Genomic DNA, 12,500 nt, shown 5'->3' with positions numbered 1-12,500 from the left:
CCTCCTCCTCCCCTAGGTATCTGTATTCCATTCTAGGGAGGTCTGTCGTTCAAGTATGTCCCCTTCGCTCACTAAGTCTATTTGTTACCATATTTCTGTTGAGATGCTCTGTGTTTCTTCCAATTCATTTTAATTACAACAAAGAATTTAGTAAAACAACTTAGTTATCATTCAGCTAGTGTTAGGAACATAAATTGTGACTAAGGTTTGGTGGAAGATTTTAATTCAAAACTTTTGAAAACAAGACGTTTGTACTCAGAGCCAGAGGCAGTTTCAGCCAGGTTGGTATCAAAAGGGTTAAATTAATCATTCGCTAACCCTTTTGTTACCATATTTCTGTTGAGATGCTCTGTGTTTCTTTCAATTAATTTTAAATATAACAAAGAATTTAGTAAAATAACTTAGTTATCATTCAGCTAGTGTTAGGAACATAAATTGTGACTAAAGTTTGGTGGAAGATTTTAATTCAAAACTTTTGAAAACAAGATATTTGTACTACACAGCCAGAAGTGGTTTCAGCCGGGTTGTTAATGAAAGGGTTAAACAAACAAAAAGTATGAAAAATTCTTGATTCTGTAATTTGATTATTTGACTATTAGTGCATAAAGTATACAAGCGGCCCTCAAAAAACCTTTCTGTGATGAAAGTGGCCCACAGTGTAATTCGAGTTGGCCAGTCCTGGTTTAGAAAAACTGGAACTTTCTATAGAAGTTCTTCTCTGTAAAACTAATCAAATAGGTTGAAATTCAGAAGGAAAAAAAATATCTTAACTGTTATAGAATAAATATTTCTATTAGTTTCTAATTAACAAGTCTTTAAAGTTAATTATGAATATACACTTAACTAAAATTAACGACAAAACTTTGGGATGGAATTTATTCTGTGTTATGGCTGCCTTCTTTTTCTAATTATTATTACACCCAGAGCTTGCTCTTAATTAGCGTCTCTCACTTGGAATGTATTTTTTTTTTTTTTTGATATTCCAACCTGTCACACACGCGCACACACACATACATGGAGCCTTTATATGTGGTCACTCCATTTGCTGGAAATAGCAGTCAGGTCTCTTTTGTTCTCGTACCTGGCAGTTTAAAGGTGTATGGCTTAGTGATTAGGGAGTTTGGCTGATGGTCGTAAGTGTGGGGCCAATTCCTGGGCCAGGTAACACATTGTATCCTTGGGCAAGACATTTCACTTCACATTGCTTCAGCCTGGTCAGCTATAATGAGGTCCAGTTTGGTACTGATGCACTCCTTTCTCCCTCTTCAACTGACCAGATCTTGTCATACCATTCAACCCATGCTAGCATGGAGAATAGACATTAAATGATGATGATAAGGAGGAGGAAGCTTCCTCACAGTTTCCCTTTACACACTGTCACTCGGATCAATTCAAGGCGAAAATACTTGCTGAAAATGCCTTGTTATGGGATTGAACCCCGAGTTTCATGATTGCAAACCAAACTTCTTAACCATTCAACCACATCTGTTTGTAACAGATATATATTTTTTAGAAGTAGATTGATTAATTAATGGTTCCCTCGTTAGTTCACATTGTGTAATTATTTTTTTCTGGTTTAATTATAATCTGGAAATATCTCTCATTTTTGTTTGTGTTCGTTAAGTGGTTCAATATCCACTGAAACAATTAATATATAAATTTGTTCTTTAATTAATTCAGAATCTGGGTTTCCATTTAAGTTAAAGTTATAATGATTAATAGTATTTCTTGTTTAATAACACACCTGCTCTGATCCAGCAAATCTCTGATCAACGACATCTTTTCGTCAACTCTAGTGTGGCTTCACCTATGGTATCTGATATGACTTTCCATTATTTTTAAGTCATTGAATACGGTTTGCAAGAGATTTAGCTCTTAATTCTGCAAGATTATGGTTCCAGGTTCAGTCCCACTGCGTGGCACCTTGGGAAAGTGTCTTCTATTATAGCCTCAGGCCGACCAAAGCCTTGTTAGTGGATTTGGTAGATGGAAACTGAAAGAAGCCCGTCGTATATATGTATATATATATATATATATGTATGTGTGTTTGTGTGTCTGTGTTTGTCCCTCCCCACCATCCCTTGACAACCAATGCTGGTGTGTTTATGTCCCCGTAACTTAGCGGTATGGCAAAAAGAGACCGATAGAATAAGTACTAGGCTTACAAAGAATAAGTCCTGGAGTTGGTCGATTTGCTCGACTAAAGGTGGTGCTCCAGCATGGCCACAGTCAAATGACTGAACCAAGTAAAAGAGTATATATATCTTAGCTTTTTTTTTCTTTTGTCTTCTATCTTTTACTTGTTTCTGTCAGACTGTGGCCATACTGGAGCACTGCCCTGAAGAATTCTAGTTGAACAAACTGACGCCAGTACTTAATTTTGTTTTCAAGCCTGCTACTTATTCTATCGGTCTCTTTTGCTGAACTGCTAAGTTATGGGGACATAAACACACCAACATCGGTTGTCAAGCACTGGATGGTGGTAAAGACACACACACATACACACACACACATGATGGGCTTCTTTCAGTTTCCATCGACCAAATCCACTCACAAGACTTTGGAAGACTTGAAGCTATAGTAGAAGACACATGCCCAAGGGTGCTTTGCAGTAGGACTGAACCTAGAACTATGTGGTTCAGAAGCAAATTTCTTACCATGCAGCCACGTATACTTCAAATCTCAAACAGTGGTTATTGCTTTGCCTCAAGATAGACCTAATGAGAGATTTGAGATTTTGCTGCTATTTCTAGCACTTTGCACATGACTGATGTTTGATCGGTGAGCCTAGTTTACAGAAATGGTAGAGCACTGTACTAGATTAAATGCCTCATGGTATTCTAGACCTATCCCTCTGCATTTTAAGTTAAAAAATCTTAGTGTAAGTGGTTCATCATCATCATCAGTTGTTCAAATAGATAAAGTATTTAACTATTCGCCCTTGATTAGTGAGTTTCAGATTCACTGTTGGTGATCCGTTGTGTTACAGAGCAAGGTACTTTATTCTACATTACATCATACAGCTGTTTGGTTGGAATAGCTATGTGATTATCTGAAGGAACATTTAACCTTACCTGTAGACCAGACCAAACCAGACCGGATGAAACCAATACCTAGACTCTGGTTCCGAAAACATACATTTGTTTTTGTTGTTTTTCTCCTGGTCAGTATTACTTTGGCAAACTTAAGAGCAAAGATTTTCCAACCATTTGACATCCATAGTTCACATTGCACTCCATCAGGTACGGCTACAGGTTTACTTGTGAAATTAATGTGCAAGTGGCTGAGTACTCCACAGACATGCATACTCCTAACATAGTTCTCATGGAGATTCAGCATGACACGGAGTTTGACAAGGCCAGCCCACTTGAATTTGCCAGCTGAGTGTACTGGAAAAACGTGAAATAAAGTGTCTTGCTCAAAAATACAGAGCACCACTACGAATCGAACTCATGACCCCTATTATCGTGTGCCGAATACCCTAACCACTACACCACATGCCTTCACCCATTTACAACTATCACCAAACTTATATACCTACACACATATCTACAGCTATCATGGAACTTCAGTATGTACCACTATATTGGTAGCTACTACTAGACACGTATAACTTTTACTACGACCACCAAACCTAAAATTTCGTATTTATAACTCTTACTGCCATATTTTAACGTGTGTAAGAAACCCCCTAATTTTTGGCCTTAAAATATGGAGAAAAAGGTCTTGTAAGGGATTATAATATTATCCATGTATAAAAAAACTCCCATATTTTTAAAACCTAATTTTTGACATAAAGGGTTCTTTATGCACGTTAAAATACGGTATACCTCTACTGTTTCCATCACACTTCTATAGTTATCCCTACAATTCTGTAGCTAGTATTCGACCTCTTTACTCGTACTATACCACTACATTTTTATAATATAGCTATGAACGCATCTCTGTTAGACCAGTCTATTGTGTGAAGCTGTGGTATCTGATAGATTACCCAGCGCCTTTAAAACTGTTGGTAATATCCTTCTTTTCTGACCTATATTTAGATTCTTTGTTCTTGTGAGTTCTATCGCACTTCTATTCTCCGAACTTGCAAAAACAAGGAAATCCGTTATATGTGTTAAATTAGAAAAAATAAAAAACGCGCAACGAAATCTACACTAAGCTATTTCGAATTTAATGTCGAATAAAATTAAGAGTTGTCTCCCCCGATGAATTATCTCCCCTGCATACTCACGTTCGAAATAAATTTTGTAAAATTGGTATAAGATACAAAGTGACTCGAAGGCCAAGAGTTTCTTACATTGGAACTTGTCAAACTCCTGTATTACCGTTTACCAAATCTACACCCTTTTTGAAATATAGTTAAGTTAGTGTTTACAAATTAAATTTAACGAGGAGTCCCCAAGAATCTAATTAGAAATAAATTGTGCGGTGATGAAATGACAGCATTCGCTCGATGACTTCTATTTTGATAATTCTTGCGAGCTGCTAGAATCCTTATGAGGTGAGGTAAAATGCTCAGCGGCATTTCGTCTGTCTTTACGTTCTGCGTTCAAATTGTACCGAGGTCGATTATGCCTGTCGTCCTTTTGGGTTCGTTAAAATAAGTATCTGTTGAGCACAGGGTCGATGTAATCGATGGTCCCCTCTCCGAAATCGCAGGCCTTGTGCCGAAATTTGAAACCAATCTTCGCAAGCATGGGAGACAAATCCGGTTTATTATATTACGCTCTCGAATTCAAATGGTCGAAGAGGGGGTCCTCCGGGGAATCTCTTGAGTAATGTTACTGGACAGAATTCATAGCTGAGAGATCGGAGAGTCTCTCCAGGTCGAGTCACAACTTCTCCAGATTGAGAAGTTATGGCTCTAGTTATACGGACTAGAATGTCACAAGAAAGGATCGCGTGACGTGATAACCGACAGGAGACCCAAGAGTAGATGATGAACGCAATGGTTGGATAAAGATTGGTTGCCAACATAACATGGCAGTCCTGGTTAAGGACTAATGTTACTGTAATTTAACCATAGGAGACATCGTCTCCAGCTGGCTATACGACACGATTTGTGTCCTTATATTTTCGAACAAGGGAATTTAGCACCCCAACTCAGCTCAAAACAATATCTGTGCATCGCCATTTCTGAGTTATTTTCCATCATCAGCACAGAATAATAGCCAGCTGGAGACGATGTCTCCTGGGGCTAAATTACAGTAACATTAGTCCTAAACCAGGACTGCCATGTTACATCGGCAAGCAATCTTTACTACAAAGGACTGTTGCTGAATATCTCACATTGTGAGAATTAAAATATAGTAATTTTTTAACGGTTGGGTAATATCTACAGTCTCTGTTGGTCAAAGCTGGTAATCCAGCCAAAAAGTGCTATAATGGTTATTTCAGACAGGACCCTGTGGAGAGTGGGGTGCCAGAGGGCTCTACACCCATCACCTTGCCAAGAATAGTGGGCAGAAAAAATAGATGGCTGGAACACTAAATTAACTGATAGTTTTCTATGCAGTTCAGGCCCCTGAGTAAACTGCTCAACATTGTTTTGGTACTTTTTTCTCTCTAAATTATTTTTCTCACATTAAGAAGAAGGGAAATTTCTTTTGATTTATGGCAATCTTTTAGTATGTGTTGAGAGGCGGACATAGTGACGTTGTGTGTACAAGTTATATAACTTTGGATTGTGTGTTCAAATCCGTTGCGTTGCCGAGGAGAAAAGCCGTATATTGTTTGGCTGTTGTTGCTTAGCTAGCTTGCTGTCGATTTTGATTCAGAAAACCTATGATTAAAGGTATTTTAAGCTGTGACTACTACCCACGACTTTCAAGCATTGCCTATTTAAGAATATTTTTTACTCAACGTCTTCCACCGTTTTGATGAGTAGAAAAAATGTGGGTGTTATTTCTAGCTGGTCGAACGAATTCTTAGCGGCTCTCCCTTCTGCTCGCTTTTATTGTATTTTATTCTATTCTATTCTATTCTACTGGTGTTGACCTGTAACGTTTAAGTGTATATATGATAACTATAGTATTATTCAGTAAATTAAAAAAAAAAAAAAAACTGAAAGACAGGCGTGGCTGTGTAGTAAGAAACTTGCTTCTCAACCACATTGTTCCGGGTTCAGTCCCACTGTGTGGCACCTTGGGCAAGTGTCTTCTACTACAGCCTCGGGTCGACCAAAGCCTTGTGAGTATATTTGGTAGACAGAAACTGAAAGAAGCCCGTTGTGTGTTAGTTCCCCATCGTTCGACAACCGATGCTGGTATGTTTACGTCCCCGTAACTTAGAGGTTCGGCAAAAGAGATCGATAGTACCAGGCTTTGGAAAAACAAATACTAAATACTGGGTCGATTCATTCGACTAAAATTTCTCCAAGGCGGTGCCCCAGCATGCCCGCAGTCTAATGATTGCAACAAAAGATTAGAATTTGCGCTTGCCGAGATCGACATTTCATGCAGGCAAGATCACAAATTATTTTCCTTGAGGAATTGAAAGCTTTCTTATTGTACCACGACGTTAGTGGCGTATTAAATGAAAGGCATCCATAACGAAGGCGCGATAATATCGATACCCATGGCTAAAGATGTAAACTAGGGTTCGCTAGGCTGTCGTTATCGGGAATTTTCTTAGTTTAAATTTATGAATAAAAAAAATTCTGGTAGTTTTCTATGTGAATTATCTCCCCTAGATATTTCACAGTCACTGAGAGTTATCGCCCTTACAGTTGAAATATATTCTATTTATAAAACATCCGCGTGAAAAAATATTGGCTCATCAACCTGTCTCTGCGCACGCACGCACGCACACACACACACACACATATCTCTTTTGGCATGAATACAGTTGAGAAAGTACTGAATATTTCTATTCAAATATCCTATACCCTTTACTCTTTTACTTGTTACAGTCATTTGACTGCGGCCATGCTAGAGCACCGCCTTTAATCGAGCAAATAGACCCCAAGTTACGGGGACATAAACACACCAGCATCGGTTGTCAAGCAATGTTTGGGGGGACAAACACAGACACACAAACATACATATATATATAGTAGAAGACACCTGCCCAAGGTGCCACGCAGTGGGACTGAACCTGGAACCATGTGGTTGGTAAGCAAGCTACTTACTACACAGCCACTCCTATGTGCCGGTGTGTTTGTGAATGTGCTGGGCTTGGTGGATGGTGCGTTACACTCACGATTACAATGATTTAGTTCCAGTTCTAGGACAATTGGGTTTTATGTTCTTCAGTTAGGAGTCCTGAAACTTTTCAAAACTAATCGTTTACATAACTTATTCCTTTGAAACCCACTGAATTCTCCATCACGTATTATCATTATGAAATCCATTAAACATTTGAACTTTTATTATCTTCTCTTAATGTGAAATTTATTGCACATTTGAATCTGTATGAATGTTTGGTTCTCGTAAGCATGTTTCACTAAATTTTCTCTTGTATCTTTAATTTCTTGTAAACTTTTTTAATTTTAATGTTTGAAAACAAAATAATTGCTGAAACCAGTACGGTATTTTAATAAATTTGCTAAAAAAATTGAAAACTACAATTTCCTTTAAGACTCTAAGTGCATTTTTAAATCCCCAAACCAACACACCCACATTATTTCTTACACGGAAATAAACCTCGTTTTTCCATATATATATATATATATATATATATATATATATATATATATATATATATATATTAAATTTAAATTACGATGAACGTAAACAAAGAAACAAAGTTTGCCTTATTTTAGAAGCGTTGAGATGTCTTAGAAAGTTAAAGAAATGATTTTAAATTCTCAAATGCAGGATAATGCTAATAATATAGCCTGAATAGGATAAGCTACCCCTATTTTGCAGAAAAAAGTGTAGAGCTGGCCGCCTACACTTTTTTCTGCAAAATATGGGTATCTTATCCTGTTCAGGCTATATTATTAGCATTATCCTGCATTTGAGAATATATACATATATATATGTTTATTTGCGACAAGGGTGACAGCGGTGGTTTTCCTTCAAACTTTGCAATGAACCGTTGTATCTCCTTGTAGGTTCGTTAATGTTTATTGAAAATTTTGTATGAGTTGCTGTATGAGAAATGATGTATTTGTGTAGAAAAAATACCTGTGATTTTATGCCGTATCTAAACTAAATTCTTTTGCTGTCTTCTCCAGGCTCTGGTATTGCTGATGATGAATTGAAAACAGCCGAGGAAAAGTTTGAAGAAACAAAAGCTATCACGGAGACAGCTATGTTTAATTTACTTGATAATGATGTAAGTATTTCAGTGGTGTGTGTTTTGCATGTGTGTTCGTACTGCCTTCAGTAAATATCCTATAAATACCTTTGTTAAAATTCCTTTCCTATTACTAATGTAAGAAATTTTTTATTATTATTATTAGTATTATTATCACCAAGGCGGTGAGCTGGCGGAATCATTGGCACATTGGATGAAATGCTTTACAGCATTTTGCCTGTCGCTACGTTCTTGGTTCAAATTCCACCATGGTCGACTTTGCCTTTTGTCCATTCAGAGTCAATAAATTAAGTACCAGTTACGCACTGGGGTTAATGTAATCAACTATCCCCCTTCCTCAAGATTTCAGGCCTCGTGCCTATAGTAGAAAGGATTATTATTATTATTATTATTATTATTATTATTATTATTATTATTATTATGAAGGCAAGGAGCTGGCAGAGTTGTTAGCATTCTGATTGAAATGCTTGGTGGAATTTTGTCCATCTTAGCATTCTGAGTTCAAATCCCGCTGAGGTCGACTTCACCTTTCACCCTTTCGGGGTCTTTAGATTAAGTACCAGTGAAACACTGGGTTCGATGTAATCGATTAGTCCCTTCCCCCAGAATTTCAGACCTTGTGCCTTTAGTAGAAGTGATTATTATTATTATTATTATCATTATTATTATTACTTCTATTTTTATTATCATTGTCATAGTTATTTTATTATTATTATTATTATTATTATTATTATTATTATTATTATCATCATTTAAAATGGTGAGGTGGCAGAATCATTAGCATGCCGAGCAAAATGCTTAGCAGCATTTCGTCCGTCTTTAAGTTCTGAGTTCAAATTCATCCCAGATCAGCTTTGTTTCCCATCCTCTTGGGGTTGATAAAAATGAATATGTGTTGAACACTGAGGTTGCTGTAATTGACTTAACCACTCCTTGCTGTCCTTAAGTCAAAATTTGAAACAACCACCACCACCACCACCACTACTACTTTTACTACTGTTCTCCTAATTGTTATTATTACAGGTGGAGCAAATCTCCCAGTTGCAAGCTTTTGTGGAGGCTATAACAAACTACCATAAACAGTCTGCTTCAATTCTTGAGCGACTTTGTGAGACACTTGACTACAAGTAAGTAACGCAGTTGTTGTATGTGCGTATGGGCATGTCTGTGCATGCATGTATATGTCTGTGTGTGTGTGTGTTTGTACTTATATCATCATCATCGTCCAGTGTTTTAAATCCGGGTTTTGTCCCCGTTAACAGGGGTGGCTGGATCTACCTCAATGCTATAGCAACCGAGGTAGGCAGGTGCAGCCCACCCCCAACCTTTGGGCTGCCTGGTGCCCATTCTCCTTTGCTATCATGAGGCTTTTTTTGGAGCTGGATTTTCTACAGGGAGCATGCCCTTGCTTACCCCCAACCTCAGTTTCTAGACATGAGTGGTCCCAAGACCAAGGCCTCTACCATTAATTTTAAGAGATGTGGTGGAAAACTAGCTCAGGAAGGCAGGGATGCTACTCCCTGGAGACCCCTTTTGGTGCTCCCCTGATACTTCTTTCGGAGATCCCCTACCTATATATATATATATATTCTTTATTGTTTTATTTGTTTCAGTCAGTTGACTGCAGCCATGCTGGAGCACTGCCTTTAGTCGAACAAATCGACCCCAGAGCTTATTCTTTGTAAGCCTAGTACTTATTCTATCGGCCTCTTTTGCCGAACCACTAAGTTACGGGGACGTAAACACACCAGCATCGGTTGTCAAGCGATGCTGGGGGAACAAACAAACACACAAATATATACACACGCATACATATATATATATATATATATATATATATATATATATATATATATATATATATATTCCACTGAAGTTGACTTTACTTTTCATCTTTTCGGGGTCGATAAAATAATTACCAGTTGAACACTGGGGTCAATGTAATCAACTTACCCCTTCCCTAAAATTGCTGCCATTGTGGAAAAACTGGAAACCATTATTATTATTATTATTATTTCTTTACAGGAGGGAAGATGCTGTGAGTCGTCCAAAATCTGACCATGTTGTGAAACGTGTAACTTCCTTCCGTCGGAGTGCCTCCCCATCTCCGTTCAACGATGATGACGGTTTCGGAGACGCTGCATCCAGCAGCTCGGGTGGTGGTTACAACTTCCCTAGCACAGCTTCTCTTGGCGAATCAGGTAAGTGCAAACCGGATGTGTATGTGCAGACCAGGAATCGAACTCACTACCTCATGATTGTGAGCTTGACATTTTATCCACTGAACGATATACATATATATATATAACACACACGTGCATGTATACAATTGTGTATATGTATTCTTGTAGATATGAATATGTACGTGTATGTACATGTATGTGTGTGTCTGTTGTAATTATATATGATGGGGATGCTGGGGTTGGAGGAATTGGTGGAACATCTGGCAAGAGCGAATGGAGTGCGGTGGTATGGACATGTGTTGAGGGGGGATGTGGATCAGGCTGTGAGGAACATGCTTCAGTTTAGAGTGAATGAACTGTGAAAGCAAGGTCGACCAAAGAAAATGTGGAGGAGGAAATTGGAGGGAGTTGGTTTGAGGAGGGAGGATGCCCAAACCCTTGCGGGATGGTGTGAGAGTGGTGGCTGTAAGAGTGAGATAGATCTGGACGCCCCCATTGATGGTGGACAAACCCAGATTTAAAATATTGGGCAAGAAAAATAAAATACATGTGTATATGCGTGTGTGGGTATGTATATACCCACACATCTATCAATCAATCACTCTTCACTCACTCACTCCATCACTCACACACTCATTCACTCGCACTCACTACATTGCTCACTCATCTATCAATCAATCACTCTTCACTCACTCTCTCCATCACTCATTTACTCACACTCACTAATCACTCCCTCACTCATTCTGTTGCTCACGCATTGTATCACTCACTTGTCTCGCTCATCTAACAATCTACAACACTCTTCACTCCATCACTCACACTGGCTACATCACTCACTCACTCATTCTGTCGCTCACTCATCTGTCAATCAATCACACTCTTCACTCACTCACACTCACTACATCAGTCACTCACTCATTCTGTCACTCACTCGTTGTATCACTCATCTGTCAATCAATCACACTCTTCACTCACTCATTTTATCACTCAAACACTCATTCATTCACACTCACAACATCACTCTATCACTACGTCACTCACTTATTGTATCACACTCACATTCATCACTCACTCACACACACACACACACACACACACACACACACACACACACACACACACACAATTCCACCTCTTGCCTCACACTCTGTCTCTGTCTTGTTTTCCAGTGAACAAGCCGAAGCCATGCTGCAAGGCCATGTACGACTTTGAGCCAGAGAACGAAGGAGAGCTGGGATTCTCCGAAGGGGACATCATCGACCTAATACAGAAAGTAGACGACAACTGGTTCGAGGGTAGCATCCGAGGCCAGACTGGGTACTTCCCAGTAAACTATGTCGAGGTCATCGTCGATGTCGACTGAGCAGCAGCAGCAGTGGCAGAGCGAGAGACGAAGGAGAACAGGAGGGGGTGGGGATTTTACGGAGGAGGAGGAGGAGGAAGAGGAAGGGGAGAAGAGATGAAGGTGGTGGTTGTGGTGGTGGTGGTAGTGTGAGTGATGGCGGTTGCAGCGGTACTGGTGGTGGTGGTGGTGGTGGTGGTGGTTGGGGAAGTGGTGGTAGTGGTTATGATGGTTGTGGTAGTAGTAATAGTAGTAGAAGTAGTAGTGGTGTTGTTGGTGAGAGATTCCTCCAGCCTACGACATATGTGCCCACATGCACACATGCACATACGTGCCCATGCACACACACACGCACATGAGTGCACACACACGTACACATAGGTGCATGCGTGCACATACACATGCACCCCCCCTGCCTCCTGTTTTTCCTTCTCGTCAACAGACCTTGCTCCTGCCACCTTCGCAAAGCCACCATCCACCCACGACGACGGCAACAACCACCACCACCACCACTACTCCCACTACCACAACTTTCACTATCTCCACCAACACCACTACAAACACCACCACCACCACCACCGCCACCACCATCACTACCCTCATTAGTAATTTCTACTACTATTACTATTATTACAACTATTACTATTATTATTACTACTACTACTGTTATTGTTAGTTACTCTTGATGATGTCAAATGAAATTGAAAAAA

At 39.2% G+C, this 12,500-nt stretch overlaps 1 protein-coding gene across 5 annotated transcripts in view; it reads left to right on the top strand.

Moving 5' to 3' along the window:
* LOC106872901 (endophilin-A) overlaps nucleotides 1-12,500 on the top strand; it is a 190,397-nt gene that overhangs the window by 163,353 nt on the left and 14,544 nt on the right. For all 5 annotated transcript variants that reach the window (XM_089363475.1, XM_089363476.1, XM_089363477.1 and 2 more), the window contains 4 exons: nucleotides 8,183-8,283; nucleotides 9,289-9,392; nucleotides 10,291-10,466; nucleotides 11,618-12,500. The exon at nucleotides 11,618-12,500 is cut by the window's right edge and continues 14,544 nt beyond it. In XM_089363475.1, coding sequence (XP_089219601.1) covers nucleotides 8,183-8,283; nucleotides 9,289-9,392; nucleotides 10,291-10,466; nucleotides 11,618-11,811 — 575 coding nt within the window. In that variant the 3' untranslated portion in view covers nucleotides 11,812-12,500. The remainder of the gene's footprint in view (nucleotides 1-8,182; nucleotides 8,284-9,288; nucleotides 9,393-10,290; nucleotides 10,467-11,617) is intronic.

This window comes from Octopus bimaculoides, chromosome 15 (assembly GCF_046866305.1).
Source record: "Octopus bimaculoides isolate indiv1 chromosome 15, ASM4686630v1, whole genome shotgun sequence".
NCBI classification, from domain to species: Eukaryota; Metazoa; Mollusca; class Cephalopoda; order Octopoda; family Octopodidae; genus Octopus; species Octopus bimaculoides.
This window is presented reverse-complemented; position numbering and strand designations above follow the sequence as displayed.